Source organism: Talaromyces stipitatus, genomic scaffold (genome assembly GCF_000003125.1).
Source record: "Talaromyces stipitatus ATCC 10500 scf_1105507295487 genomic scaffold, whole genome shotgun sequence".
In the NCBI taxonomy this organism is placed as follows: domain Eukaryota; kingdom Fungi; phylum Ascomycota; class Eurotiomycetes; order Eurotiales; family Trichocomaceae; genus Talaromyces; species Talaromyces stipitatus.
Window position 1 is genome coordinate 935,566 of NW_002990120.1, and position 23,375 is coordinate 958,940.

The following is a 23,375-nucleotide window of genomic DNA, read 5'->3' on the forward strand; positions in this document are numbered from 1 at the left end:
GTCAGAATAATAGTAAAACGCGAAAGGTATGCATAAAATCCCAGTAGCAAGCATCAGACCGGATATGTAAAATTGATCGTAGATAAGTATACGATGTATCGAATCGCGTGTCCGATCGTGTATCCAATCGTGTATCCAATCGTGTATCCGATCGTTGGGGATATCAAAGACCAAAATGTGAATTGTCAAAAATCCAATCGCAGCACCCAGAAAGAGTATAGAAGAAGCATGTAAAAACGTGGCCGCCAGACTATTGGGACAACTTATACCGAAGAAAGTACTCAGGGTAAAACCACCTGCAAATGTGGTGAGAGAAAGAAGGAAGCCTACCATGCCTTGGCAATCCTCCTTATATGTCTTGTTATCCCTTTTGTCTTCCTCAGCCATGTTGAATGAGATCAACTGATATACTGTACTTTGAAAATCCAGTGTGAATTCGAGAGATCATACAGAGCAACCCATTTATATACAAAACGTCGAGCTCTCCGGCTTTTATTTCCGCGTAAGATGATTATGATCACATAACTTAGCGTAACAATTATCTATTCCTCTCAACTTTTCAACTTTGATCCGAGATAGGTCAAGCTGGTGGATAGAAATACGACGTCACGCTGAATTCTATACAAGCCTCGACATAGGGCATGACGGTTCTTGAAGAAACACCGCCTTATACTTGAGCTCGAGGATAGCTTCATGTTGGTCACATCACGGAATCAAATGTGACATCGACAGTATGGAATTCGTCGCGGTCATCACTGTAAGTACTAGTGCAAAACCCAGAGCATACACCTCTCCTGGAAGGAATAAAGCTGAGAGTAAGTAACTTAACTCTGTAAGATTTCTAGTTAATCTCAGCGGCCGTTGTCGTGATGAATCCTTCCGAGTCTGTTTTGTATTGCCCCAGCCCCGGCAGTATGCGCAATTCTTACCTCTATTTTGATCTTCAGATCGATATTAAAATGTAGCAGAAATTATGTTTTTCATTCTCGACCTGACGCATTATCGCAATAGCGAATTCAACTCAGACAAGCATCACAATGGCAATCGAAACACAAATCGAGATTGCCGCAGCCCCTTCTAGGGTGCGAGAAATTGTGCGTAACCCTTTTCCATTCTTTTCGTGCCGAAGACTGAAGCATTTCAAACAGCTACTCGATTTCTCCAAATACCCACAATGGCACACCTCCTTGATCAAATTACTCGAACCCGAGGATAACTCCAAGTCATTCTCATCGCTTCAACCAGGCGACAAAATCAAATGTAACATCGACGGCATGGAATTCGTCGCAGATATCATGGTACGAAGAACGAGTCTCCTACCTCTCTCTCTCTTAGACCACAGCATCGGGAAGAATAAAGCTGACAAAAGAAACAAAAGGCAAACACAGAGAAACTCTTCCAATGGCAAGGCCCACTAGTCTACAGCCTCATCTCCGGTCTTCACAGTTTTCACTTTGAGTCAGCCAATAACGATGGTTCGTCGACTATATTCAGACAAACTGAGAAGTTTACGGGGCCGATTGCGTTTCTCATGGTGCCTTCACTGCTTGGGAGGAAGTTGTTGGGTCAATATAATCGGTTTAATAGGGAGCTTAAAGTATATGCTGAGGGTTCGGGGTAGGTAGTGGAGAATGGAGGGTTTGTATCTTGGATTGCAAGCTCTGGACCAACGATGAAGCTTCGATTTGCAATGAGTCTGCGTTTCCTTTCTTGTTTTGGATTGGTCTGTGTAATAGATACCCATTAGGAAACCTTGTAGTCGCTCGCAACTGTTTGCCTAAACTCCTCTTCCAAGTATTGTTGCACATCTGGCGGCTCATGGTCAATAAAAAAAAAGGGATACAAAACCCCAACCCCAACCCTAAATCACAAAAACAAAAACTTCGACCTCGCCCGTGAAGACTGCAACCTCAATGTAGTGCCCATATCTCTAGTTAGCAGGCGAATACTGCATAAGACACACTCGGCGCCCTAGAGCACTCGGCCACCTTGCCTGCAGCTGATTTATTCTTGTATAGAGCATAGCCGTCATGTGTGTGTGGGTGGGTGGTGGGCGAGCTCTTATCGATAAGAAATCAAAATTGAGAGAAAAACGGCCCCACCCGCGGTCGACGTTCAACATCAAACCTCAAGACAACAGTTTCGAAGATATCGTCACTCAAGAGAGATAACTACACCATTTTTCGCTTAGCGTAATCCTTGATCCCTACTACCTGAGAAGTACATACAGAAAACGCAACAAACAGAGCCGCCCGGTCTGTCTAATACAAAGAGCATGGACTCATCAGACCCCATTATCGCCTCCTACGACGTCTTCCTCACCGACTCCGACATCGAGCGCTACGTCTTCCAATACCTCGACCGCGAAATCGAAACTAAACACGGCAGCGGGGGTCCATACGACCAGCGTCACGGGCAGAAACCTGTTTCCCTAAAACTCAAACCCAAGACTGGACTCGTCGAGATTGAAGTGCCTATAACAACCTCTGCGGGTGTCTATGATGTGAATAGAGGGTTGAAATATGGAGAAGCTATGAAGCAGTCACGCGTTTTGAGGGAAGGGGGTTCGTTTGGGTTGGCAGGGGGTTTTAATACGCAACATACAGGTGGTGGGGGTAGTAATGGTGGGAGTCGAGTGAAGACTGAGCCTGGGGAGGGTGATGAGATGCAGGATGTTAAAGGTGGGAAAAGTGGACAGACGATTTTGAGGACGCAGACGCTTGCGGGGAGGATGAAGGAGCCTGTGGATGGGGAGCCGGTTTATATGCTTGGAGCTTTTAGAGGGTGTATGCTTCTCCCTCTTCTCTTTTTCTTGCGCCTTGAAGTCAAATTACTGATTACGATCGTTATGTGTATAGCTCATTTCTTCCTTTCGCCAGTCTCGGCTCTGGTCCAGTTACGACCCCAGTTACATCACATCGATGCCTCGGACGAAGCGTCTCGGATACGACTTATGCGTGGCAGGAAGGATCTGGATGAAGACGGAGGCCCAGTACAAGCCGAAGCTAGAGCAGTAGATGTCAAAGTGAAATCAGCAGAGGCTGGCGAGACTACTCCAGCGGGGAATATTGAGTTGTTGAAGAAGATTCAGGATGATAAATGGGAAACTTATGAGTGGTTTGATGCTGAGGTGAGACAACCATAAACCCATCTATGAGTGTTCTTTCTCTTTTGGGCTTTTGATCTAACAGTTGTTGTCTTGGTATAGAGCGAAGAAGCATGGGTTACGTATGAGAATTACATGATTCATCAAGAACCCGAGGACCTGCCGCAATTAGAGTCTGCGGTGGATGGGGAGACTTATTTGGATGTCATGAGTGCGCCGCGAGTCGATCCTGCGCGTCCAGAGATGACGGGTTGGGCGATGAAGCAGAATAGGAGGAAACAGAAGGGGTTTATTGATGTTGACGGTTGACCAGACCGTGTAGCGCTGATATTCATCTAGGCAATTCAATCCCAATATATATGGCTCTGGTGGAGACACAGAGCATCCCCCGAGCACATAATCCACGAAGATATAGCATTCGTACACTTTCTTCGGCGTAGAAGAGAATATCCACATATATTGCCACAGCTTCTAGAAAGAGAAAAAAGGAGAAGCTACAGTGGAGCGCACGTGACTAACGCAATCCCATTGGCCGAATCTGGGCCGATGGTCCGATGTGATCGCGCGACAATCTAATCGTTTTTTTTTCTCTTCCTTCTTCCTTCGAACTTCTCCTCTGCGATTCATCCAACTGTTGTTGTCTTTTTTTTTTTCAACCATCTTCTTTTTATTAATTATTGTAGATAGGGTAGAAAAGTCCATCTTCTATCCTCTTTTCATTCCTTTTCTGCTGTATTTGTTCGATTTTCAAGCGTCGGAGATTTCCATTGCATTGCGTCCTTTGTTCACGCCATCTAATCGCAACACGACCATTGAGATTCTATATCGACTAATATATCTGGTCTATCGATGCTTTGCTAACCATTGAATCGACTACTCCGTGCGGCTTATCTATCAACAACCATGTTGCCTCGTGCCGCCCGTCGCCGAAACCCCCTTCACCACCTACGCTTGTCGACCGAGCAGTTGACTTTACCATGGCTGTGTCCGGCGGTACTCCGGCCTCATACTCAATCACATCGACCGGGAAACAATAATGACTCGAAGATTGTTTCATCCACGCCATCGGCGTTACATCGTCGTCGATCCTTTTCTTCACACTCAAGACGGCATCTGGCAACAGCAACTGATGGCATGCCGATTTCATCGAGTCCTTCGCCAACTCCCTCCTGGTTATCGCCGCTTCTGGGACAGTCTCTCTATAGTGAACCGGCCATTATGATTCAAGAAAGCCAGTTGATTACCACGCCGACTTTGAAAAGAGTTCGTGGTATTGGCGGTTCGCTTGAGGAGATGATGGCTAGATTTCACGTTCTGCTCCAAACTCGAGAAATTGAAAAGGCTGCACAAGTTCTTGATCGCATGTCGACGGCTTTTGCTCATGGCGATTCTCGCTTTCTCGATTTACATAACCAATACATCGAAGCCGTGGTGGCGGATATGATTGAGAATAAGCGTTCCGGAGACACTCTGAAAAAAGCATTGAGTCTACAGACCTGGTTTGAGGTCAAGTTGCCAGAGGGATTTCTGAAGCCGAATGCTAGGACTATGGCTATAATGCTACGTATGACGCTTCGCTTGTTTCATGGTTCAAGGCGCGATCGAACAGTGAGGCGGTATTGGAATATGGTTAAGCAGAATAGGTTTGAAGTAGAGGTATTATCCATGCCTGACTTATTGACGGAACGGGATTTGGGCGAAATCTCACAGGTAATGATCCCTTGCTCGGATATAATGAGGAATGCTAACAATTGTGAATAGTTATGTCCTAATGAGTTACCCAATTTTGATCTCATAGTCGACGACGAACCCGAGCCTCCGCAGGAAGCCACCCCGCCCCATAAAGAAACGTCCGTTCGTGCGACCAAGCAGAAAGGTCTTGGTCTTTCATCACTAAAGTCTACTTTGTCAATACTTCCAGAGTATGATAATGCTGTCGATTTGGATGACATAGACTCGGAAGAAGTAAGGGAACTGCAGCGCAAAAGACAGGCAGAGTTGGAGGGCAAGGCTGTGGACACAGCTAAAAAGCGTTGGCAACGAGAGATGGAGACCATGAGAGCTGCCGGTATCGATACGTCTGGTGGCGGCAAGACGATAGCCAGTTTGCTGGAACAATGGTACAACGACATGGTCTTGAAGCTTAAAGAGGAAATTAAAATCGGTCGTCCATCAGAAAGAACTTCGAAACTGTCTGCCGACGAGAAGAATCGAGAACACGCAGACTTCCTACGTATCCTCCCACCTGATACATTGGCTGCTATCACGGTGATGCACGTTATTCAACTCTTCGCTCGGGCAGGTGTCGAGAAAGGTCTCAAGGTCCCTACGATCATGACGTCTCTCGGGCAAGAGGTTCAAAACGAGTTCATCGCACAATCCATGATCGCCAAGTCAGAGCGTGATTCACGCCACCACAAATTTATCAAGCAGGTGGTGGAGAACAGGAAGAAGAAGGCAGGCCGCATTAAGTTCAAGAAGCTCCTCACCGAAATGAAATCTAACAGCCGTGACGTCGAGTCCGAGTTCACTTGGCCGGTTGATGTCCATGCGAAGGTGGGAGGCGCTTTGCTGTCTGTGTTATTCGACTGCGCGAAAGCACCTGTGATACAGGAAGATCCTGATACGAAAAAGCGCATTATGGTCATGGAATCGGCTTTTCAACACTCTTACGAAATTAATAGAGGGAGGAAGTTTGGTCTACTACATGCTCATCCCGAGGTTACACGAAGACTTATCCGCGAAGCCCCTAACGCTGTTCAGGCTCGTCATATGCCGATGCTCTCAGAACCCCAGCCGTGGACTGCGTTTGATAAAGGCGGATTTCTAGCACAGCGCAGCCCGATTATGCGCACAACACCTGGTGATACTCTTCAACATTCTTATATGAAGAAAGCTCTGGAAAACAATGGCCTTCCCGAAGTCCGTGCTGGTCTGGACATTTTGGGAAAAACGGCATGGACAATCAACAACGACGTTTTTGATGTTATGCTAGAGGCATGGAACACAGGTGAAGCATTTGCCAAAATTCCCCCTCTCGACCCACAGATTCCCATGCCAGAGAAACCTGCAGACGATAACCCAGAGGCAATCAAAGTATACAACAACAAGCTTCGTGAAGTGGAGAATTTGCGGTCTGGTCTCCATTCTCAAAGATGCTTTATCAACTTCCAAATGGAGATTGCTCGCGCATACAAAAATCAAACATTTTATCTTCCCCACAACATGGATTTCCGTGGCCGTGCTTATCCACTTCCGGCATACTTGAATCAGATGTCTGCCGACAATGCTCGTTCACTTCTTCTTTTCAAGAAAGGCAAGCCGCTCGGTGAGGCTGGATTGCGGTGGCTGAAGATCCATCTTTCCAACGTCTATGGTTTCGATAAGGCTAGTCTTAAGGAGAGAGAGGAGTTCACCATGCAACATTTAGAAGATGTTCTTGATTCAGCAAACAAGGGTCTGCATGGCCGAAAATGGTTTTTGGAGGCTGAGGATCCGTGGCAGTGTCTTGCTGCATGCTGTGAATTGCGCAATGCTCTCAAACTGGAGAATCCCACCGAGTATGTGTCACGCTTACCTGTTCACCAAGACGGTTCTTGCAACGGTCTTCAGCATTACGCGGCATTGGGAGGAGATATGGAGGGTGCCCAACATGTCAATCTTGAACCCGGTGATCGACCTAAGGATATTTATACTGGTGTCTCGGACTTTGTTACCGAAAAGGTCGAGCGAGATGCAGCAGCTGGGCACGAGATTGCCAAGCTTCTTGTTGGAAAAATCAAGCGTAAAATTGTCAAGCAGACGGTCATGACAAATGTGTATGGTGTCACTTTTGTTGGTGCTATTCGCCAGGTCCGTCGTCAGATCGCTGCGCATTATCCGGGCCTTGAAGAAACACCCGGTATCAGCAAGTATATCGCCAGTGCCATTTTCGAAGCACTCAGCACGATTTTCAGTGGTGCCCATTCGATTCAGTATTGGTTGGGCGATTGTGCTACCAGAATTAGTCAGGCTATCTCCCCGGATCAACTTGACGCGTTGGCAAAGAATGTTCTCCAGGATAACACGTCAGCTAAGGAGGATGTGGAGATGGATCCGCTCAGGATGTTTCGGTCTACCATCATCTGGACCACACCGTTGGGCCTTCCTGTTGTTCAGCCTTACCGGACTGTGAAGTGTCAGCGGGTGTACACCACATTGCAGACATTGAATATTATTCAGGATTCCACGTCCGGCAACGTCTCTAAGCGCAAACAACTACAGGCATTCCCACCAAACTTTATTCATTCGCTTGACGCGACTCACATGATGCTCTCCGCCATTGAGTGTTACCGCCAGGGACTAGTTTTCTCCGCCGTTCACGATTCGTTCTGGACTCATGCATGTGATGTCGACAAAATGAATATCGCCTTGCGTGATTGTTTCATTCGCATGCACAGCGACGACATCGTCAAGAGACTAGCTGCTGAGTTCCGTGCTCGTTATGAAGGTCATATATTCCTCGCTAAGATTCCTGAGTCATCTCCCATTGCTCGAGCCATCGCCAAGTACCGGGAAGCGAAATACGCCAACTCCAAGAAGAAATACTACGTTGAAGAGTTGTTGTTGGAGCACCAACGCCAGACTCTTCTCCGATCGGATGACCCTGAATTGCAGGAAAAAGGCCGTGCGATGGTAACAGCAGCGAGCATCTTTGAAAGTGCGGGCGGTAGCCACAACGACTTGGCTATCGCCTCTACACTCGGTCAAACCGGAACCGGTAACGTCACGACGGAAAAGCGAGCAGGCGTGTTCGGCAATTCCGTTGTGGATGAAAAGGACCCTGCTGTGGCTAGCTTGTTCTCCGACTTTGACCCACAATACCTCGACGCCGAGATCGACGCCAAAACTCCCACTGACGACGTCGCTGGCGAAGGAGATGTGGTCGAGATGGAGGATTCTGAGCCGTTTGAAGAAGAGAAGACCAAGTCTGTAAAGACACGATCCAAGATGGAATGGGCATGGCTGCCACTTAATTTCCGTGATATCCCCAAGAAGGGCGAATTTGACGTCAAGCGATTGAAGGACAGTCAATATTTCTTCAGTTGAGCTGGTACTCAAACCTCTTCCATTTTTTTTTTTTTTTTTTTTTCAAAAATGTACATATATAGGTGGAGTTGGTTTGGTTACAGGGGGGGGTTTGCATTTCTCATGGAGTTTGATGTACGATTGACGGTGAAAGAAAACTACTGATGTACTACTATGAGAACTTGTATATATACATATTATAATAAGAATCCATCACACTCAGTGCTACACGTAGCTATATCAGCCACATTAAAGGCTCTCTTCGTATCCAGCGGAGTCAGCGTAGTATGCACCCCAGCCCCGCACTCTTGGGGTAGCCTGAAAATTCCCCGTGCCAAACCTTCTTTCTTAGCTCTCTCCGCCTTGTTGCCTCTTCTGCTTCTTTCTTTCTTGTTTCTCTTGTTCCTCTTGTTCCTCTCGTTTTAACAGAAGTGAATGAATCAGTGTTGTCCCCTCTCTCTGAGCTTTCTTTTTCATCTCCGGTTTGTACAGACAATCAATCAGATTGCCGCTCGAGCCTCCTTCTCAACCTAACTCCGGACCAATTTAGCTGGAGCACATATTTAACCGGTTGCTCTTCTCCGTTCTTTCTGAGCCTTTCCTTCTTGGCAGGCCCGAGTCACATTCAGTTCGTGTTGTGTGGGCTTTTGTTCCATTCTATCGTTCTCATCGTATAATTGCCGGTGATCTTATCGATCAGTCCGTCAGAGACTCGACCTTCTTAACCTGTTGAAGGAAGGTAGTCTCAACTTCTTGTCTGTCGCGTCGACCGACCCTACAGGCGGTTGAGGCGATTTCCACGCCATGTCTTCAGATTTCCGTTAGGAATCCGGTTAAGTGGACATTTCGGTTAAGAAAACTTCCTTATATCTAGTCAATTCGGAGAAGCGAAATTCATCGCGCAATGGCGCAGCCGTCGCAGACATCCGGTCTGGACACTCTCGCCGAAAGCTCGCATTATGCTCTGGAGCAGCTGCGTCTTGCGCGCGAGTTGGACATGAATAATATCAACAACAACAGCAACGATTCTTTTATCAAAAAGGATAGCCAATCGGATTCTGCTGGGTCAAAGATGCCGATTATGCGCAGTCCGCTTTCCGAGGCGAGGTCCAGCATTCGGAAGCACTCCGCTGAGACCACGGCAGCGGTACGGCGCCGGATTAGTCGTGCTTGTGATCAGTGTAACCAGTTGAGGACTAAATGTGATGGGCAAAGTCCTTGTGCGCATTGTACCGGTGAGATATTCCTTCCGTGTACAGCATTGTGCTTGTCGCAGAAACTAATCAACGAGTTGAGTATAGAGTCCGGCCTGAGCTGCGAGTATGCTAGAGAAAGAAAGAAGCGCGGCAAGGCTTCAAAGAAAGATCTTGCAGAAGCTGCTGCGAAAGCTGCGAGTGGCGGATCGCGCGATTCTGGTACTCCCGGTTATGAAACAATCCCAGATCAATCGTCTCAGATGTCGGTGGTGATGACTTCGGAATCCGATGCTCGGATCGATCAAGCGAGACGGTCATTTTCAGAGTCGCAGGTCCCGCAGCAGAGTCTTTCTAGTTTGCGGGAATTGGCACAGCAGCCTCCTCAAACAACACGACCGAGGCAGTACTTTCCGTCGAATATGACACCGATACCTATGAACGGATTTGGACAGGTGCAGAATGTTGATCGATCGTTTATTCAGATGCCTGATTTGCGAGAGCTGCAACCTCGGTCGCCTTCTGCGCTTGTTCCGGCTGGGTTGAATGGGTTCCACGATGCGTATAACATGGTTGATCACGCGCCACCTAGTATAAACCAATACCCATTTTCACAGCCAGAAGATGCATCGGCGAACCACTTTACTGGACTCACGCCTCCTGTTCAATCTCCTGGGTGGCTACCTTTACCTGCCCCGTCTGTTGGCTTCCCTCCGATCAATGTGTCGAATGGCTTCACTAGCACGTTGAAGTATCCCGTGTTGGAGCCACTGCTGCCTCACATAGTTTCGATTATACCACACTCTCTCGCATGCGACCTTCTGGAACTGTACTTTGCCAGTACCTCCTCTTCTCATGTGTTCCCCCAGTCACCATACGTGGTTGGATACGTTTTCCGAAAAAAGTCTATCTTGCATCCGACCCAACCTCGCACGTGTAGTCCAGCTTTATTGGCAAGCATGCTCTGGGTAGCGGCACAGACTAGCGACGCACCTTTTTTGACATCCCCTCCGTCAGCACGAGGCAGGGTTTGCCAGAAGTTATTAGAGCTTACAGTTGGTTTACTGCGACCTTTGATACATGGTCCCACACCGGGAGAGGCTTCTCCTAATTATGCTGCTAATGCGGTTATTAATGGGGTTGCGCTAGGTGGATTCGGTGTGTCGATGGATCAACTTGGTGCTCAAAGCAGCGCTACAGGGGCTATTGATGACGTCGCTACTTATATTCATCTCGCGACTGTGGTATCAGCAAGTGAGTACAAAGCTGCAAGTATCCGTTGGTGGGCAGCAGCATGGTCGCTGGCGCGCGAACTGAAGCTTGGACGTGAACTTCCTCCGACGCCGTCGCAGCCTCAAAGTCACGATCGAGATGGCAATGTTGACATGGAACCAAAACCTTCGCGATATCAATCAGTTACCGAAGAGGAACGCGAAGAACGTAGACGTATATGGTGGCTTCTCTACGTGATGGACCGCCATCTGGCCTTGTGCTATAACCGACCATTGACATTGCTGGACAAAGAGTGTGAAGGGTTGTTGCAGCCGATGAACGATGACATCTGGCATGCCGGTGATTTTGCAAATGCGGGATACCGACGAGCAGGCCCAAGCCTTGAATGTACAGGCCACGGTATGTTTGGGTATTTCTTGCCGTTAATGACTATACTCGGCGAAATAGTCGATCTGAATCATGCGCGAAACCATCCACGGTTTGGGATTCATTTACGGACCAGCGGCGAGTGGGATAGCCATACTACAGAGATCACTCGGCAATTAGATGTCTATGAACAGAGCCTGCATGAGTTTGAGGCTAGACATACAGCGTCCTTGGGGATTGGCAACGAAGGTGGCGCACCTGATACTGGCTTTAATGCCGCTGCGCCTACGGGAATTGATCATGTCAGTCCATCAGCAAGGTCATCGAGCACGGTGGGGTCTCGAGTCAACGAATCGTTCATGCAGACAAAAATGGTCGTTGCATACGGTACATATCTAATGCACGTCTTACATATACTGCTTGTGGGAAAATGGGACCCCATCTCTCTGCTAGATGACAACGACCTGTGGATTTCATCAGAAGCTTTTATCACAGCCATGGGGCACGCCGTCAAAGCAGCAGAAGCCGCTGCCGATATCTTGGACTACGATCCAGACTTGAGTTTTATGCCATTCTTTTTTGGTATTTATTTGCTACAGGGCAGTTTCTTGCTGTTATTGACAGCCGATAAACTGCAAGGGGACGCTGATCCCAGTGTTGTTAGAGCGTGCGAGACTATAGTACGAGCACATGAAGCGTGTGTTGTGACGTTGAACACTGAGTATCAGGTACGTCTTGACCTCATGTTCTATCTACAAGTACTGATGATATTACAGCGCAATTTCCGTAAAGTCATGCGTTCCGCACTCGCGCAAGTCCGGGGACGTATGCCAGATGATTTTGGCGAACAACAGCAACGACGGCGTGAAGTACTTGCGCTTTATCGATGGACAGGCGATGGCAGCGGATTAGCTTTGTGATTAACATAGTATATGACCGGGGTTCGGGGTTGGGTTGGGGTTGGGGAAAAAGTTGGTTTGTTATTGTTTGGACATCGGACACTGGTGGTTTGTTGTCCGGCGCGTTGATGATTTCGAATACCCCTGTACATTACGATGTTTCTTTCTTGCTTTTTTCTTTCTTTGGACAATTTTCTGAGCTGAACATATGGACATAAGAATGGAACGTGAGGTGGTCTTCCTTTTGTCCAGCACATTCAGGCTAAATGCGAGTACTAATTAATCTGAATGATGTGATTGGCTGATCGTTGTCCTATGACGTTGAGTCGCGACGATAAGCTTATTTCACCTCGGCTTTGCAGAGATGCTGGACAATACTTTGTTGAAGGCAATAATGCTATGATAAAAAAATGTCCATCACACGAACAGGAGCTAGTCTCCTCTCAAAACGCGCAACAACATCCTCCCTCCTCCGCCCATATCGCTTCCAAAGAAGAGACCCTATCATTAAACGCCATCTCGGGATACCTCCGCAATACCTCCTCGACGACTACATCCCCCGCTACCAGCTCCTCACCCCTCTCCAAGCCGCCCAAAAGCGTTCCTCGGCCTATTCCCATTTGCGAAAATGCAACCTCTGCCCACACAAATGCGACATAAACCGCTACGAAAAGACCGGCGTATGTCTAATCGGTGCGACAACCGCAAAAGTGAACGTTATCGCTCCCCATAGAGGCGAAGAACCCTGTATACAAGGGTATAACGGTTCCGGCGCCGTATTTTTCTCCGGATGTAACCTGCGCTGCGTATTCTGTCAAAATCATGACATCGCTCATCAAAGAAACGGATTCGACCTCACTCCCGAAGAACTGGCGGAATGGATGATAAAACTCCAGAATGTGGGCGGAGTACACAATATCAATTTCGTGACGCCGGAACATGTCGTGCCCCAAGTTGCGTTGGCGATTCTGACGGCGCAGGAGATGGGTCTCAAGATTCCGATTGTGTACAACACCTCATCATTCGATTCGATCGAATCACTGAAACTAATGGATGGATTGGTGGATATATATCTGCCCGATTTCAAAGTCTGGGATCCCTCGACATCAAAGCGATTACTCAAAGCGGAGAATTATGCGGATGTTGCCAAGGAATCTATCAAGGAGATGTATAGACAAGTTGGAGATTTGAGTTTTACGTCTGATGGGATTGCGAAAAGGGGTGTGTTAGTGAGACATCTTGTTATGCCGGGAAGGATAGAAGAGGGAAGAGAAATTGTGAGGTGGTTGGCGGAGAATGTTTCGAGGGATTTGTATGTGCATGTTATGGAGCAGTATCATCCGGATGCGCATGTGGGGAAGAAGAAGAGTAGAAAGAGGAGGCAGGTCGGAGGTGAGGAAGAGGTTGAGGAGGTTAGATATGCGGATATTAATAGAGCGGTTATGGATGAGGAGGTGGAATCGGTTAGAAAGGCTGCAGAGGATGCTGGGTTGTGGAGGTTTTGTGAGGTGTCGGAGCAGCCTGGTTTTCATCTATAGTTTCTAGAAATATTGAGGTGAAAAGAGGTTGATTATTCCTGCCAATCTGCCTATTCCATAACATAACAAATACAATCAAAAGATAGACATGAATCGTCACACAGTCAATCGAGTTAGAGATCTCGCACAAGCCTTGCTCCAACCCATGCATATGGGTAATTGTGTTGATACCAATTCACACTATCCATGTTAACAGGAACCATCGCATCTGGGGATCAGATACTTACAAACTAGTACGTCCCGCAATGCGAGGATGCGTAGCCCACGATCCACCCTGCACAATATTATGCTTTCCATCGAAGAAATCAGCTATACAGAGTCAGTAATCATCCACTACATATCACATTCAGTAAACGGACCGGTATATCCTGGGTAAATCTTCATCTCCTCAAACCCGTCATGCGCACTGAGCGGAGTGCTGGTCCATTCCCACACACCACCCATTTCACCCTGTCCTGCCAGTTTGTCACCGTTAGGGGTAACGGGGACTGGATGCCAATTCTTGAAGCCGACGTTGGCGTCGGCGAGGTCCACAAAAATGGACTCGGGGTTGGCGCCGTTTATAACGGCGTCAGTCGGATCTTTCTTTTTGAGGATCGCGAGGCCATTGCTATACAGAATTAGTTGCCTGCGCTAGCATTGTGAGATGGGCACTTACCTGACAGCATCGACACCATTGGGTTGGCCCTTGAGTGCCGCGGCATACTTGTAAATGGATCTCACTTCCTCAAAAGTAGGAAGCCGACACTTCTTCCATTCAGCGTACCCGGCCAATTCGTCGTATGAAGCCATGACCGGCCAGTCGGCTGCCCAAGCGAACGACACTGGTCCAAAGACAGTGCGTACCGCGTAGTTATCCATGGAATTGCCGTGTCCGTTCGATACTCCGTTAGTATGGAGTCCGTTGAATGTGTTGTTCCAGCTATTAGCTGCCTGGATCACCCAAGATGTCGGGATGCGATGGATGCTGTTCTCTTTCAGGTAATGGGCGTACTCTCTGTTTGTGACGGCTCGGCCCTGGGCTTCGAATGCGTGTACTCTTACCGATCTCTTGGGCTTCTCGTTGTCCCAGGTGAAGGATTGTGCTGGAAGCTTGCTGAGGTCCGAATCATCAACCCCGATAGTGATAGTCTGCTCAGGAATGCTAAACCATTGGTTTGGCTTCGCATCTAGCTCAGCCTGGCGCGCAATACCCTTAAAGTCAGGGCTGTCAACTCCCAATGGAGGCAGAATCCTATCGCTCTGCAGCAGCATATACAAGAAAGTCTCCAAATGCATAACTTCATGCTCAAACCCGATCCACAGAGCCTCGCCGAGCAATCGGTTCTGTGACACGTCTTCCGTTCTCAGGAGAGACTGCACTCGACTGCGGACTTGCTCTTGGTAACGTAGAATCTCACCCAGAGCAGGCCATTCGTCTGGTATCTCGCTGTGGGCATGGCACTGCTCTGGGTTGTCCACATCAGGGTCGATTCCACGTTCAAAAATTTGCGGATAGTATTTCGGATCCGTTGGTTTTCCGCGTGTTGCACGGGTCAAGTGGATGTCTTTTAAGTCAGTATTGGTTACACACGCCAGCTTTTGAATTTGATACTCACCAAGAAATGTGGGAATATGTCCCAGGTAGAAGATCAAGGCATTTCTCAGCTTGATCGGCTTCGATAACAATTCGTCCCGTGGCACCATGGTTTTGGAGACAACGTCCCAGGATGTCCAGAGCGATCTCCACTCTTCCCATGCGGGCACCGCACTAGGTGCATATTCGCTTGGACGAGAGGGAAAACTGACTTTGGCGGGTGAAAGCATGTTGAGATCTAGCAGCAAGTTAGAGCCAGGTAAGGGTTATACGTGTAATTCGTAATGAATTGTCGATAGTTCAAACTCTTCAACTCGGTAGTGAAGTCACAAAACTGATTGCAATGTGTCAGGAGAATGCGGGGAAACTAGGTCACATACGATAGTTGTCATGACTATTCCCCAACGCAGCCACGTTGATAAGCCCCGCGTCACGCCACAGCTCTTCTCTCTCCTGGGCGTCGTACTTGTACGCTTCTTCAAAAATGATCTTCTCCCCCTTGCGAAGTGAAATGCCGTTAATGGTCACGTCCTGCGTGGGTACATAGAACGCTCGGTGACACCCGTCAGCTTCGTCATACAAGCATTCGATATCCCATTGGTCCGGTCTAAATGAATTATACCCTAAAACCTGATTGGCATGAGATAATCCATTGAGATAGAATTGGTGAGTGATGCCCTTGGAATCGTTATAAGCGCGATAGACTCGATCCTTATCCTTGCAGCCATCCAGGCCAATGATGATGGAATCGGTTGGTCCGAGGAGTTGAGAATATTGACGGAGGAAATCTGCTGCTGCTTTTCGGTTGAAGTTCCCAATTGACGATCCTAGGGAAAGAACACACGTGGGCCGTTTTCTATTCTGCGGGTTCTTAAGCCATTCCAATGCATCGTCGTAGGTACCGTGGAGACCCTGAAAGCGGACGTAATGGTATGATTGCGGCGACACCTGGGCAAAGGTACGCTGCAGTTCCTCTAATGAAAGATCCAGAGCGTAATAATCTACTCGTTTCTGCAAGTTTTCAAACTCTCTTAATAGAATCTCGACCTTACGAAGGTTCCTAGACATCGTGTTAAAAAAAAACCCACTCCCGTGTGACATGCAAAGGGACGAGAGAAGAGGCGTGCCATCAACAAGATATCCGGCATTCCTAGGGAAAACAAACACACCCGCTACCCAATTCCACCAACTGTGATTGATCCGGCAGTCTCTCGGCAATGGTCCTTGCATGCTTTTCTAGCACCTCAATCTCGGTGTTGGTCAGATAGTATTCGTCTAGATATGTAATCTCCTCAAACAGGCGTAACCCGACTGCATCGTATAGCAGGACGGTGGGAAAGGAGCGAGCCTTGCCGGCTGGCGGATCCAAGCCGTCCTGAATTGCAGCGGCTGCTGAGAAATTGGCATCTTTGTCCCGAATGTCAACAATATTGACTGAGCCGTTCGAAAGAAGAGCTGGAGACATGGCGTAGTGTTAACCAAAGCACTATGTAGCTATTTCGTAGTGTGGCTGTAGACGGTACCTTGAAAATTAAGATTGATTCATGTGCATAGATCGACCAACCAATCCTTTATATATGCCCTGGATATAGCAGAGCAACTCTCGTACGTAATAAAAGTATATTACCACAGTCGCAGAGCATGTATCATGTATCTCAACACGAGACTAGAAACCTAGCTACCCCACAAAGCCATGGGTCAACAGCCACTGGCATCAATGGATCAAGACACCCCGTCATCCACAGTGCCTTGCAAACACAGACAAATCATGCAAAACCACCGGACAGATCGAGCTGGGCCCCCTCTGGATTTGCGGCTGGCGTGCCTTGTTTAGCTGCGGGGCTCAGCACCGTCAATGCCCGTCATGGAGTAGGCAGATTGGCTCCTATGGGCCAGGGACGCAGATTCATGACGGCAACGATCCGCAGGTATCGGAATAAGAATGTTGCACGCATCACAAGGGGTGTGTATGTCTGTGTGTTAGTCTGTCAGAGAGTATGTAGTAGAAGAAAGGACACACAGACGATATCCTTGTTTGTATACAACGAGAAACAGCCAATCGGAAAGCGCCGTTACGGGCAACCGCGGCGAGGGCGGTTACACGCTGAATGTTTGTCTGGTTTGCTCTGTTTGTCTTGTTTCGCCTGTTTGTCTGCTTACACCTTTGGCTTCATCAGGTACTTTGATTCCTAATCAACATCTGTCCATATGATATCCACAATGCCACATTTCGAGATAAGCCAGATGATAGATCATTCTATGTGTTGGAGCTGAATTAGCTGACTGTTGCCTACGGCGGGTGCAGTATTCGTGAATCAACTCAAACACCACATCGTGTCGACCTGATTACCTATATGATATCCACTGGATATGGACTGGGAAGCCATTGCAGAGGAGAAATATACACTATTCTTAGAACGGAATTGCCGGGTTGAAGATAACCTCACCAACGTGACGAACTAGTCGCTGGTTGAGGACTCGTTTAAAGCTCGTTTAGCTTGTCCGAACCTTACTGTTACTACCGTATTTGCAATTATACGAGTCCTTCATCTAACTTTTTCGTCAATTGTTGATTATCTATATATTTTCTCTAATCCGTCTGTGCAGGGACTCAGAGCGATAACTATTTCGGGTAATCCTTAACATGGTAACTCTTCAGCTTCACAAACTGATCAAATCCGAATCTACTCAAAGTCACTCCTCGTCCGGAGTTCTTCCAGCCGGTCCAAGCAAGATCCTACTCAATTCATTATTAGTACTGTATATCCGGTAGTATCTAGATAACCGTGTTTGACTCACCGGGCTGGGATAGTCGGCCCTATTGATGAACACCGTACCAGCTTCAACCTTCTCGATAAGCTGTTCTGCAGTTGCGACATCTTTGGTCCATACGCTGGCCGTAAGACCGAACTCGCTGTCGTTCATGAACCGGACAGCTTCATCGTCGCTCTTGACACTCATAACTGGAATGACGGGCCCGAATGTCTCGTCGGTCATGACGAGCATCTCGTGCGTGACACCAGTCAAAAGTGTAGGCTTCACATAGTTGCCATCGGCAGGCAGGTCCTTGAAGGTTTCATTCTCCGGCGTCTCGTCTTTCGCGCCTTTGGCTAATGCGTCTGCAACATGAGCGTTAAAAGTTTCCTGTGAGCGACGCGAAATAACTGGACCAATCTGTGTGTTCTTGTCAAACGGATCGCCGACCCGGTACCTGCTAAGGACCTTCTTGACTTCTTCCACAAATTTGTCGTGAATACTTTCGTGTACGTAAACACGTTCAATTGCACAACAGCTCTGTCCGCTATTGAATATTGCACCGTCAACGATTTCTTCGGCAGCCCAGGCAAGGTCCACATCTCCACGGACATATGCCGGGTCTTTACCGCCGAGTTCGAGGCCGACGGTGACAATACGGTCTGATGCAGCTTGCTGGACAGCTAGCCCTCCTGCGACAGAACCGGTGAAACAGATATGGTTGACGAGAGGTGATCGAACAAGGGTTTGGATCTGCGTCAAAGATCCGGAATGGAAATATTGTATCACATTCTGCGGTAGTCCGGCTTCCTGGAAGGCTGATGCGATTCGCTCGACTATCGTAGGAGTCTGAGGAGAGGGTTTCAAGATGACTGCATTTCCGGCGAGGAGTGCAGGGATCAAACTGTTGACAAGGATCAAGTATGGATACTATGCAGTTAGTCTCAGGTTGCCATACTTCTATAAAGTGGCAAACTTACATTCCATGCGAAAATAATCAAGACGACACCGACGGGTTTTCTCTTGATATATCGTTTAAACCCCTTCTCCGGCTCGCCATCCACAACGCCTTCTTCCCCAAGCAGTGAGCTGCTAGTACTAAGCAAGAATTCTCCTCTCTTCACAGCTGTCGTAATCTCAACCCCAGTGTAGGAGATGGGCCGGCCCATCTGCTCCGTAATCTCCCTTCCCAATTCATCCTTCTTCCTGGCTAGGATTCCCAAGGCTCGTCTGACAATCTCTTGTCGTTGGGCTAGAGTCGTACTCTGCGAGAATGATTGAAAAGCCTTTTGAGCGGTCTCCGGGAGCAAAGCGAGCTCCTCTGAGGAGATTCCCGTCCGGATGAGGATCGGCTTGTTCGTGATGGGGGAAATTGTTTTGAGCGTTTCGAGAGCCATGATGTCTGTAGGTACTGAGTGAAATTTACCTTCAATCAGGAGAAAGAAGAAGTATTGTAAAAAGAAGAGAGGTCAAAGAGGGGAGGACAGCTTATCAGACCCCTCCTGCCGGCCGATAAGTGTGGAGCTGCACAGTGGGGGCATTCAACTACGTATCTCAATTCTTCACAGAATCAAATCTGTTATTTCCATTGCTATCACTATCTGTTGTACTCTCACAAATGGACAATCGAGCAGTCTCCCTGCACAGAAATTACCCTTCTTAAGAGTCAGAACTCAATATCTCTCTTCCTCTCGGTCCTCCTTTCTGATCAAGGGTGTTCCGATAGGATGGTTGGGAGTTCTTGGAGGCAACGGGCCATCCCTCGGCGCGTTGGGGACGATGGTGATGGTCATGGGCCCTGTAGTCCTCGAAGGAGGCCTGTTTCTTGAGTTTCTCTTTGGAGGAGGCGGAGGGGGGGCAGGTTGCCGGGCATCGTCTTCATCGTCTTCATCGTCATCGCCATCATTGCCTCCTTCATCGTCAGTTATTTCAAGAAGATCCTCCGTGTTGTTTGGGTCGATTCGTCTGAGCAATACGTTAAACGATCGTTTGTCAGCATAACGATAATAGCCGAATTGGCGTTTCATCGTTTCTCTGGACTCGTTACAGAGGGTGTCAATGTCCTTGACCAGTCTCTCGCAAAGACGCAGAATTGAGACTTGAAGATCTTTGGGTAGTTTTCCTTTAACAATGATTCCGAATTTCTTAGCGATCTCTCGGAGCAGCTCGTTGTCCATGGTTGCGGGAGGTCGTCTATCCATATCTGCGCTAAGCTTCTCGCGACGCTCGACGTCTCTAATCATCGCTCTATCGAGGGCGGTACGATTGGCTCCTAGATTTTCATGGCGATATCCATGTATGAGCTCTTCGATCTGACTCAGACTTGGAATGGGTGTCTTGAGTTCCATCTTGCCATGGATGTCACGGATAGTCTCGAGAAGCTCGCGGTGTCGCTTCAAGTGCATTTCTCTGGACTTGTTGCATCTGTTCCGGTGGTGGTTAATGTTTACTCGTGAGAAGATATCAGGGGAACATACGGCTCACACGAGTGGCCTCTTCCCACACGGAACAAAGTGTGATGGAACGCAATGCATGGCTCTGTATGTCTTGTAATACACGATTTCCTCGCGCGTGGATGGTTCAGAGGTGTACCGCAGACACCACAACTGTGCCCTAGAAGATTTCAACCTGTTATAACGGACGGACGAGAATCTTTGGGAGTTTTTGAACTTACTGAGCCCAGGTGAGTCTTCGTATCTGTAATGAATATTGATCATCCCTAATATCGAGGACATATTTTCTGATGGTGTCGGCAATGGTAATTGATCTTGAAAGTCTTTTCTTCCAATATGAAGGTGTGTCGATTTTCTTTATGTATTTAGCAGCTGGTCTAAGTCTCTGTTAAGACTCGACATATATATGCCACTAGACATGGCTTGTCGAGTTCGAATCTGCTGCATCATGGCGCATCGTGCAACACAGTCATCCTTAAAGCAACGCTTTGTGTCCGCACAGGACCATGATGAACACGCTGAGCATTGGCTGTGCTCTTTGAACTTGATGCCCAGTCGCTCTGTAAGCTGGAAAGAGTTGTGGGGCACGGGGATTAATAAAGCAAACAGCATATTAGTATCAAGTTCATTGTTAGAATCAAAGAAATAGAAGGTTCTACCTGCGATAGTTATAGATTGATGCCGGGATCAACATTTAAAGGGCTTGTATAATTTTTTACCTAATTAGGCAATATCAGATCTAACTAGAGCTGTACGTAAAGCTACGGGGAGGCCCAGGCGCTAGTCATCCGCCAGTTACCGCTACTTAGCTTCCCGCTGGGGTGGAACAACAGCAACTTCTCTTCACAATGCCATTATTCTGGTGTTGTCATTAGCATCACCACAATAGCAGCATTCTTATGATTAAATAAACACACTGCAAAGACTCAGCATGGTCAACCCGGCTATTGCTGTTCCCGCGGTCAGCGCCTTGGTATACCGGGCATGGTCCCGCAAGACACTGACTCCCGCGGGCATTCTGGCCGCTTCTCTCACAGCTGTTGTCCACGTCCTCCATCCATGGATAGCTCCGTTTCTCCTTTTAGCAGTTTTCTATCTCGCTGGTAGTCGAGCTACAAAGGTATGCATGTACCGGAAATACCCGAGACAAAGGTGACTAATGTTTCGATTTCTTTCATAGGTTAAACATGACATTAAAGCGCAGCTGACGTTATCAGCCTCTGGTGCCGCTGGTGGTGAAGGTGCCCGAACACATATACAAGTATTCGCCAATTCGATCGTGGCCACGGTCCTCATTGCACTACATACCTACTTGATCTGGAACCAGGGACGATACTCGACAACCTGTTTTGCGAAAGGTGGAGATATTGGTGATGTTTTGATGGTGGGAGTTATTGCGTACGTCCTACCCACATATAGTAAATCATAAACCGGGGCTAAGTTTTGCCTACAGAAACTATGCAGCCGTCGCAGCAGATACATTATCATCCGAACTCGGCATTCTATCCAAATCATCACCTCGTCTAATCACATCTCCAACCCTACGAGTCGTGCCACCCGGTACAAACGGTGGTGTTACATTAACCGGTCTTCTAGCAGGCTCCTTTGGCGCCTTCCTGATTGCCCTGACTTCAGTTCTATTCGTCCCTTTCTGTGCCGAATCATGGTCACTACTCGATAGAGCCCAATTTGTCGTCGCGGTTACGGTATGCGGTACACTCGGCAGTCTTCTTGATAGTCTCCTCGGCGGTTTGCTTCAAGCTAGCGTTGTGGATAAGAGGAGCGGGAAAATTGTGGAGGGTACCGGTGGGCGTAAGGTTTTGATTCATCCTGGATCAACGAAATCTTCCGTGGCAACGACTGGCAGTGACGCTAGGAAATATAATAGTGATATTCATGCAACCGAATCCGTTGTCAATGCGGTTAGTGCCAGGGCAACACGGACGGACAATCTGCCTGCCAAAGTTGCAAGTGCCGAAGAAGGTAGTCGAAAGGTTGAGAGCGGATTCGACATTCTCGACAATAATGCTGTAAACCTTCTTATGGCCGCTATAATGAGTCTGGGCGCAATGGTGTTTGCCAGTTACTACTGGGGCGTACCATTGAATGTTGCCGAGGGTTTTGTGTGATTCTGTTTGGATATGCGGCTTTGAACACATAAACAAACAACTGGACTAGGCAATCATTTTTATGAACATATTGCAATCACCTCCGTTGCTCTCACCAGGAAACATCATGTTGAATAAATGCTCGAGTTATACAAGGCACCAATGAGTTACTCAAGATTGATATCGTACAAGTGACACAAACCAGTCGAATATCTAGCTACATATCACCAACCGAACGCCCTAATTTCCGACGGTCCCAGTTTAGTTGACGACTTTTCGTTGCACAGGACAGAGCAAACGAAACACGTATGTCATGTCGTTCTACATCCGAATTTCGTACGATACGAGATATCGGAGCTATTTTTATACTGTATCAAGAGATTGTAAGTGTCGTGCGGGCGTTGGGCAATTGAAGGAAACCGTTGCGGCACTGGTTTTGCATGTGTCAAACAATTATACGAAAATAGTATCTTCAACCTTTCTGCAGTTGTACCATGTTACTTACTATATATGCACGTGTCTACGTAGTCTCTTATCCAAGTTCCATAATCATAATAACCATACGCAAACTGAATCCCAGTTTCAAACCAGGCAGGACTCATATTACATATCCAAACCGTACCTTCACTCATTACATTATCCCCGACAAATCTCTATAACCACTCTCATCCCTTAACCCCGTCATAATATCCGCACTGAACCTCTTGGGGACAAGGACAAAGGTGAATACATAAATCCGGCCCGAAGAATGGAAAGTCCTGACAAATCTCCCCTTAATCTGAATGAAGATCGAAACATTTTACCCAAGACGATGCGGATAACTAAATTTCAATGCTTTTAGCGTGATTATTATTGAAAGTTTATAATCTTTCCGAGAAATGAGTGATTGATACGTAAGTGCTAGTTGTGTCGGGCGTGAAAGGGATCTTCAGTAAAGTTCGCGATCCCGGGAGTTAGGGCTAGGATGGTCATGAGCTCAGGAGGAAAATACGTACCACGAATATACCTAAATGACTCTTTTCTACTACTTAATCATTACCTATCATTTTCCTGCGACTGATACAAGCAAATTACGAATAAAT

General features: G+C 47.6%; 9 protein-coding genes across 9 annotated transcripts, besides 1 other annotated feature; 6 read left to right on the forward strand and 3 right to left on the reverse strand.

Annotated features, from left to right (window-relative positions):
- Positions 1 to 1,037: 1,037 nt before the first annotated feature.
- TSTA_055450 (uncharacterized protein) lies at positions 1,038 to 1,621 on the forward strand (the record flags this gene model as incomplete). Its single annotated transcript, XM_002487109.1, has 2 exons — positions 1,038 to 1,298; positions 1,379 to 1,621. 2 exons carry the CDS (start codon positions 1,038 to 1,040, stop codon positions 1,619 to 1,621), a joined length of 504 nt encoding a protein of 167 aa, XP_002487154.1.
- A 539-nt stretch (positions 1,622 to 2,160) lies between these two features.
- TSTA_055460 (uncharacterized protein) lies at positions 2,161 to 3,500 on the forward strand. Its single transcript, XM_002487110.1, has 3 exons — positions 2,161 to 2,786; positions 2,859 to 3,130; positions 3,209 to 3,500. The coding sequence occupies exons 1-3, from the start codon at positions 2,276 to 2,278 to the stop codon at positions 3,413 to 3,415; spliced, it is 990 nt and encodes a 329-aa protein (XP_002487155.1). The 5' UTR covers positions 2,161 to 2,275; the 3' UTR covers positions 3,416 to 3,500.
- Positions 3,501 to 4,009: 509 nt separating this feature from the next.
- TSTA_055470 (mitochondrial DNA-directed RNA polymerase, putative) lies at positions 4,010 to 8,194 on the forward strand (the record flags this gene model as incomplete). Its single annotated transcript, XM_002487111.1, has 2 exons — positions 4,010 to 4,816; positions 4,868 to 8,194. 2 exons carry the CDS (start codon positions 4,010 to 4,012, stop codon positions 8,192 to 8,194), a joined length of 4,134 nt encoding a protein of 1,377 aa, XP_002487156.1.
- Positions 8,195 to 8,216: 22 nt separating this feature from the next.
- Positions 8,217 to 8,237: a microsatellite.
- Positions 8,238 to 9,077: 840 nt separating this feature from the next.
- Positions 9,078 to 11,885, forward strand: TSTA_055480 (C6 transcription factor, putative; the record flags this gene model as incomplete). Its single annotated transcript, XM_002487112.1, has 3 exons — positions 9,078 to 9,408; positions 9,475 to 11,693; positions 11,742 to 11,885. 3 exons carry the CDS (start codon positions 9,078 to 9,080, stop codon positions 11,883 to 11,885), a joined length of 2,694 nt encoding a protein of 897 aa, XP_002487157.1.
- Positions 11,886 to 12,274: 389 nt separating this feature from the next.
- Positions 12,275 to 13,493, forward strand: TSTA_055490 (pyruvate formate lyase activating enzyme, putative; the record flags this gene model as incomplete). Its single annotated transcript, XM_002487113.1, has 2 exons — positions 12,275 to 12,621; positions 12,706 to 13,493. 2 exons carry the CDS (start codon positions 12,275 to 12,277, stop codon positions 13,400 to 13,402), a joined length of 1,044 nt encoding a protein of 347 aa, XP_002487158.1. The 3' UTR covers positions 13,403 to 13,493.
- TSTA_055500 (N-methyltransferase, putative) lies at positions 12,847 to 16,463 on the reverse strand. The gene is made up of 7 exons (XM_002487114.1): positions 16,148 to 16,463; positions 15,359 to 16,038; positions 15,001 to 15,216; positions 14,061 to 14,949; positions 13,762 to 14,012; positions 13,630 to 13,711; positions 12,847 to 13,582 (listed from the first exon to the last, which is right to left on the reverse strand). Exons 1-7 carry the CDS (start codon positions 16,441 to 16,443, stop codon positions 13,516 to 13,518), a joined length of 2,481 nt encoding a protein of 826 aa, XP_002487159.1. The 5' UTR covers positions 16,444 to 16,463; the 3' UTR covers positions 12,847 to 13,515.
- Positions 16,464 to 17,516: 1,053 nt separating this feature from the next.
- TSTA_055510 (aldehyde dehydrogenase family protein, putative) lies at positions 17,517 to 19,166 on the reverse strand. The gene is made up of 3 exons (XM_002487115.1): positions 18,713 to 19,166; positions 17,778 to 18,662; positions 17,517 to 17,715 (listed from the first exon to the last, which is right to left on the reverse strand). Exons 1-3 carry the CDS (start codon positions 19,127 to 19,129, stop codon positions 17,602 to 17,604), a joined length of 1,416 nt encoding a protein of 471 aa, XP_002487160.1. The 5' UTR covers positions 19,130 to 19,166; the 3' UTR covers positions 17,517 to 17,601.
- A 239-nt stretch (positions 19,167 to 19,405) lies between these two features.
- Positions 19,406 to 20,467, reverse strand: TSTA_055520 (uncharacterized protein; the record flags this gene model as incomplete). Its single annotated transcript, XM_002487116.1, has 3 exons — positions 19,406 to 20,156; positions 20,210 to 20,345; positions 20,407 to 20,467. The coding sequence occupies 3 exons, from the start codon at positions 20,465 to 20,467 to the stop codon at positions 19,406 to 19,408; spliced, it is 948 nt and encodes a 315-aa protein (XP_002487161.1).
- Positions 20,468 to 21,041: 574 nt separating this feature from the next.
- Positions 21,042 to 22,577, forward strand: TSTA_055530 (DUF92 domain protein). Its single transcript, XM_002487117.1, has 3 exons — positions 21,042 to 21,305; positions 21,366 to 21,583; positions 21,639 to 22,577. Exons 1-3 carry the CDS (start codon positions 21,117 to 21,119, stop codon positions 22,312 to 22,314), a joined length of 1,083 nt encoding a protein of 360 aa, XP_002487162.1. The 5' UTR covers positions 21,042 to 21,116; the 3' UTR covers positions 22,315 to 22,577.
- The last annotated feature ends 798 nt before the right edge of the window (positions 22,578 to 23,375 follow it).

What these genes read in the sequence shown, in the direction of transcription:
- TSTA_055460 (XM_002487110.1), top strand. Translation starts at nt 2,276, where the DNA reads ATGGACTCATCAGACCCCATTATCGCCTCCTACGACGTCTTCCTCACC. An exon ending in GCTTGGAGCTTTTAGAGGGT is followed by an intron (nt 2,787 to 2,858) that starts GTATGCTTCTCC and finishes TTATGTGTATAG; the next exon opens with CTCATTTCTTCCTTTCGCCA. An exon ending in ATGAGTGGTTTGATGCTGAG is followed by an intron (nt 3,131 to 3,208) that starts GTGAGACAACCA and finishes GTCTTGGTATAG; the next exon opens with AGCGAAGAAGCATGGGTTAC.
- TSTA_055500 (XM_002487114.1), bottom strand. Translation starts at nt 16,443, where the DNA reads ATGTCTCCAGCTCTTCTTTCGAACGGCTCAGTCAATATTGTTGACATT. An exon ending in TTGGTGGAATTGGGTAGCGG is followed by an intron (nt 16,039 to 16,147) that starts GTGTGTTTGTTT and finishes CACGATGTCTAG; the next exon opens with GAACCTTCGTAAGGTCGAGA. An exon ending in ATTGCGGGACGTACTAGTTT is followed by an intron (nt 13,583 to 13,629) that starts GTAAGTATCTGA and finishes TAACATGGATAG; the next exon opens with TGTGAATTGGTATCAACACA.
- TSTA_055510 (XM_002487115.1), bottom strand. Translation starts at nt 19,129, where the DNA reads ATGGCTCTCGAAACGCTCAAAACAATTTCCCCCATCACGAACAAGCCG. An exon ending in TGATTATTTTCGCATGGAAT is followed by an intron (nt 18,663 to 18,712) that starts GTAAGTTTGCCA and finishes CTAACTGCATAG; the next exon opens with TATCCATACTTGATCCTTGT. An exon ending in GGGCCGACTATCCCAGCCCG is followed by an intron (nt 17,716 to 17,777) that starts GTGAGTCAAACA and finishes TGAATTGAGTAG; the next exon opens with GATCTTGCTTGGACCGGCTG.
- TSTA_055530 (XM_002487117.1), top strand. Translation starts at nt 21,117, where the DNA reads ATGGTCAACCCGGCTATTGCTGTTCCCGCGGTCAGCGCCTTGGTATAC. An exon ending in CTGGTAGTCGAGCTACAAAG is followed by an intron (nt 21,306 to 21,365) that starts GTATGCATGTAC and finishes TTTCTTTCATAG; the next exon opens with GTTAAACATGACATTAAAGC. An exon ending in TTGATGGTGGGAGTTATTGC is followed by an intron (nt 21,584 to 21,638) that starts GTACGTCCTACC and finishes TTTTGCCTACAG; the next exon opens with AAACTATGCAGCCGTCGCAG.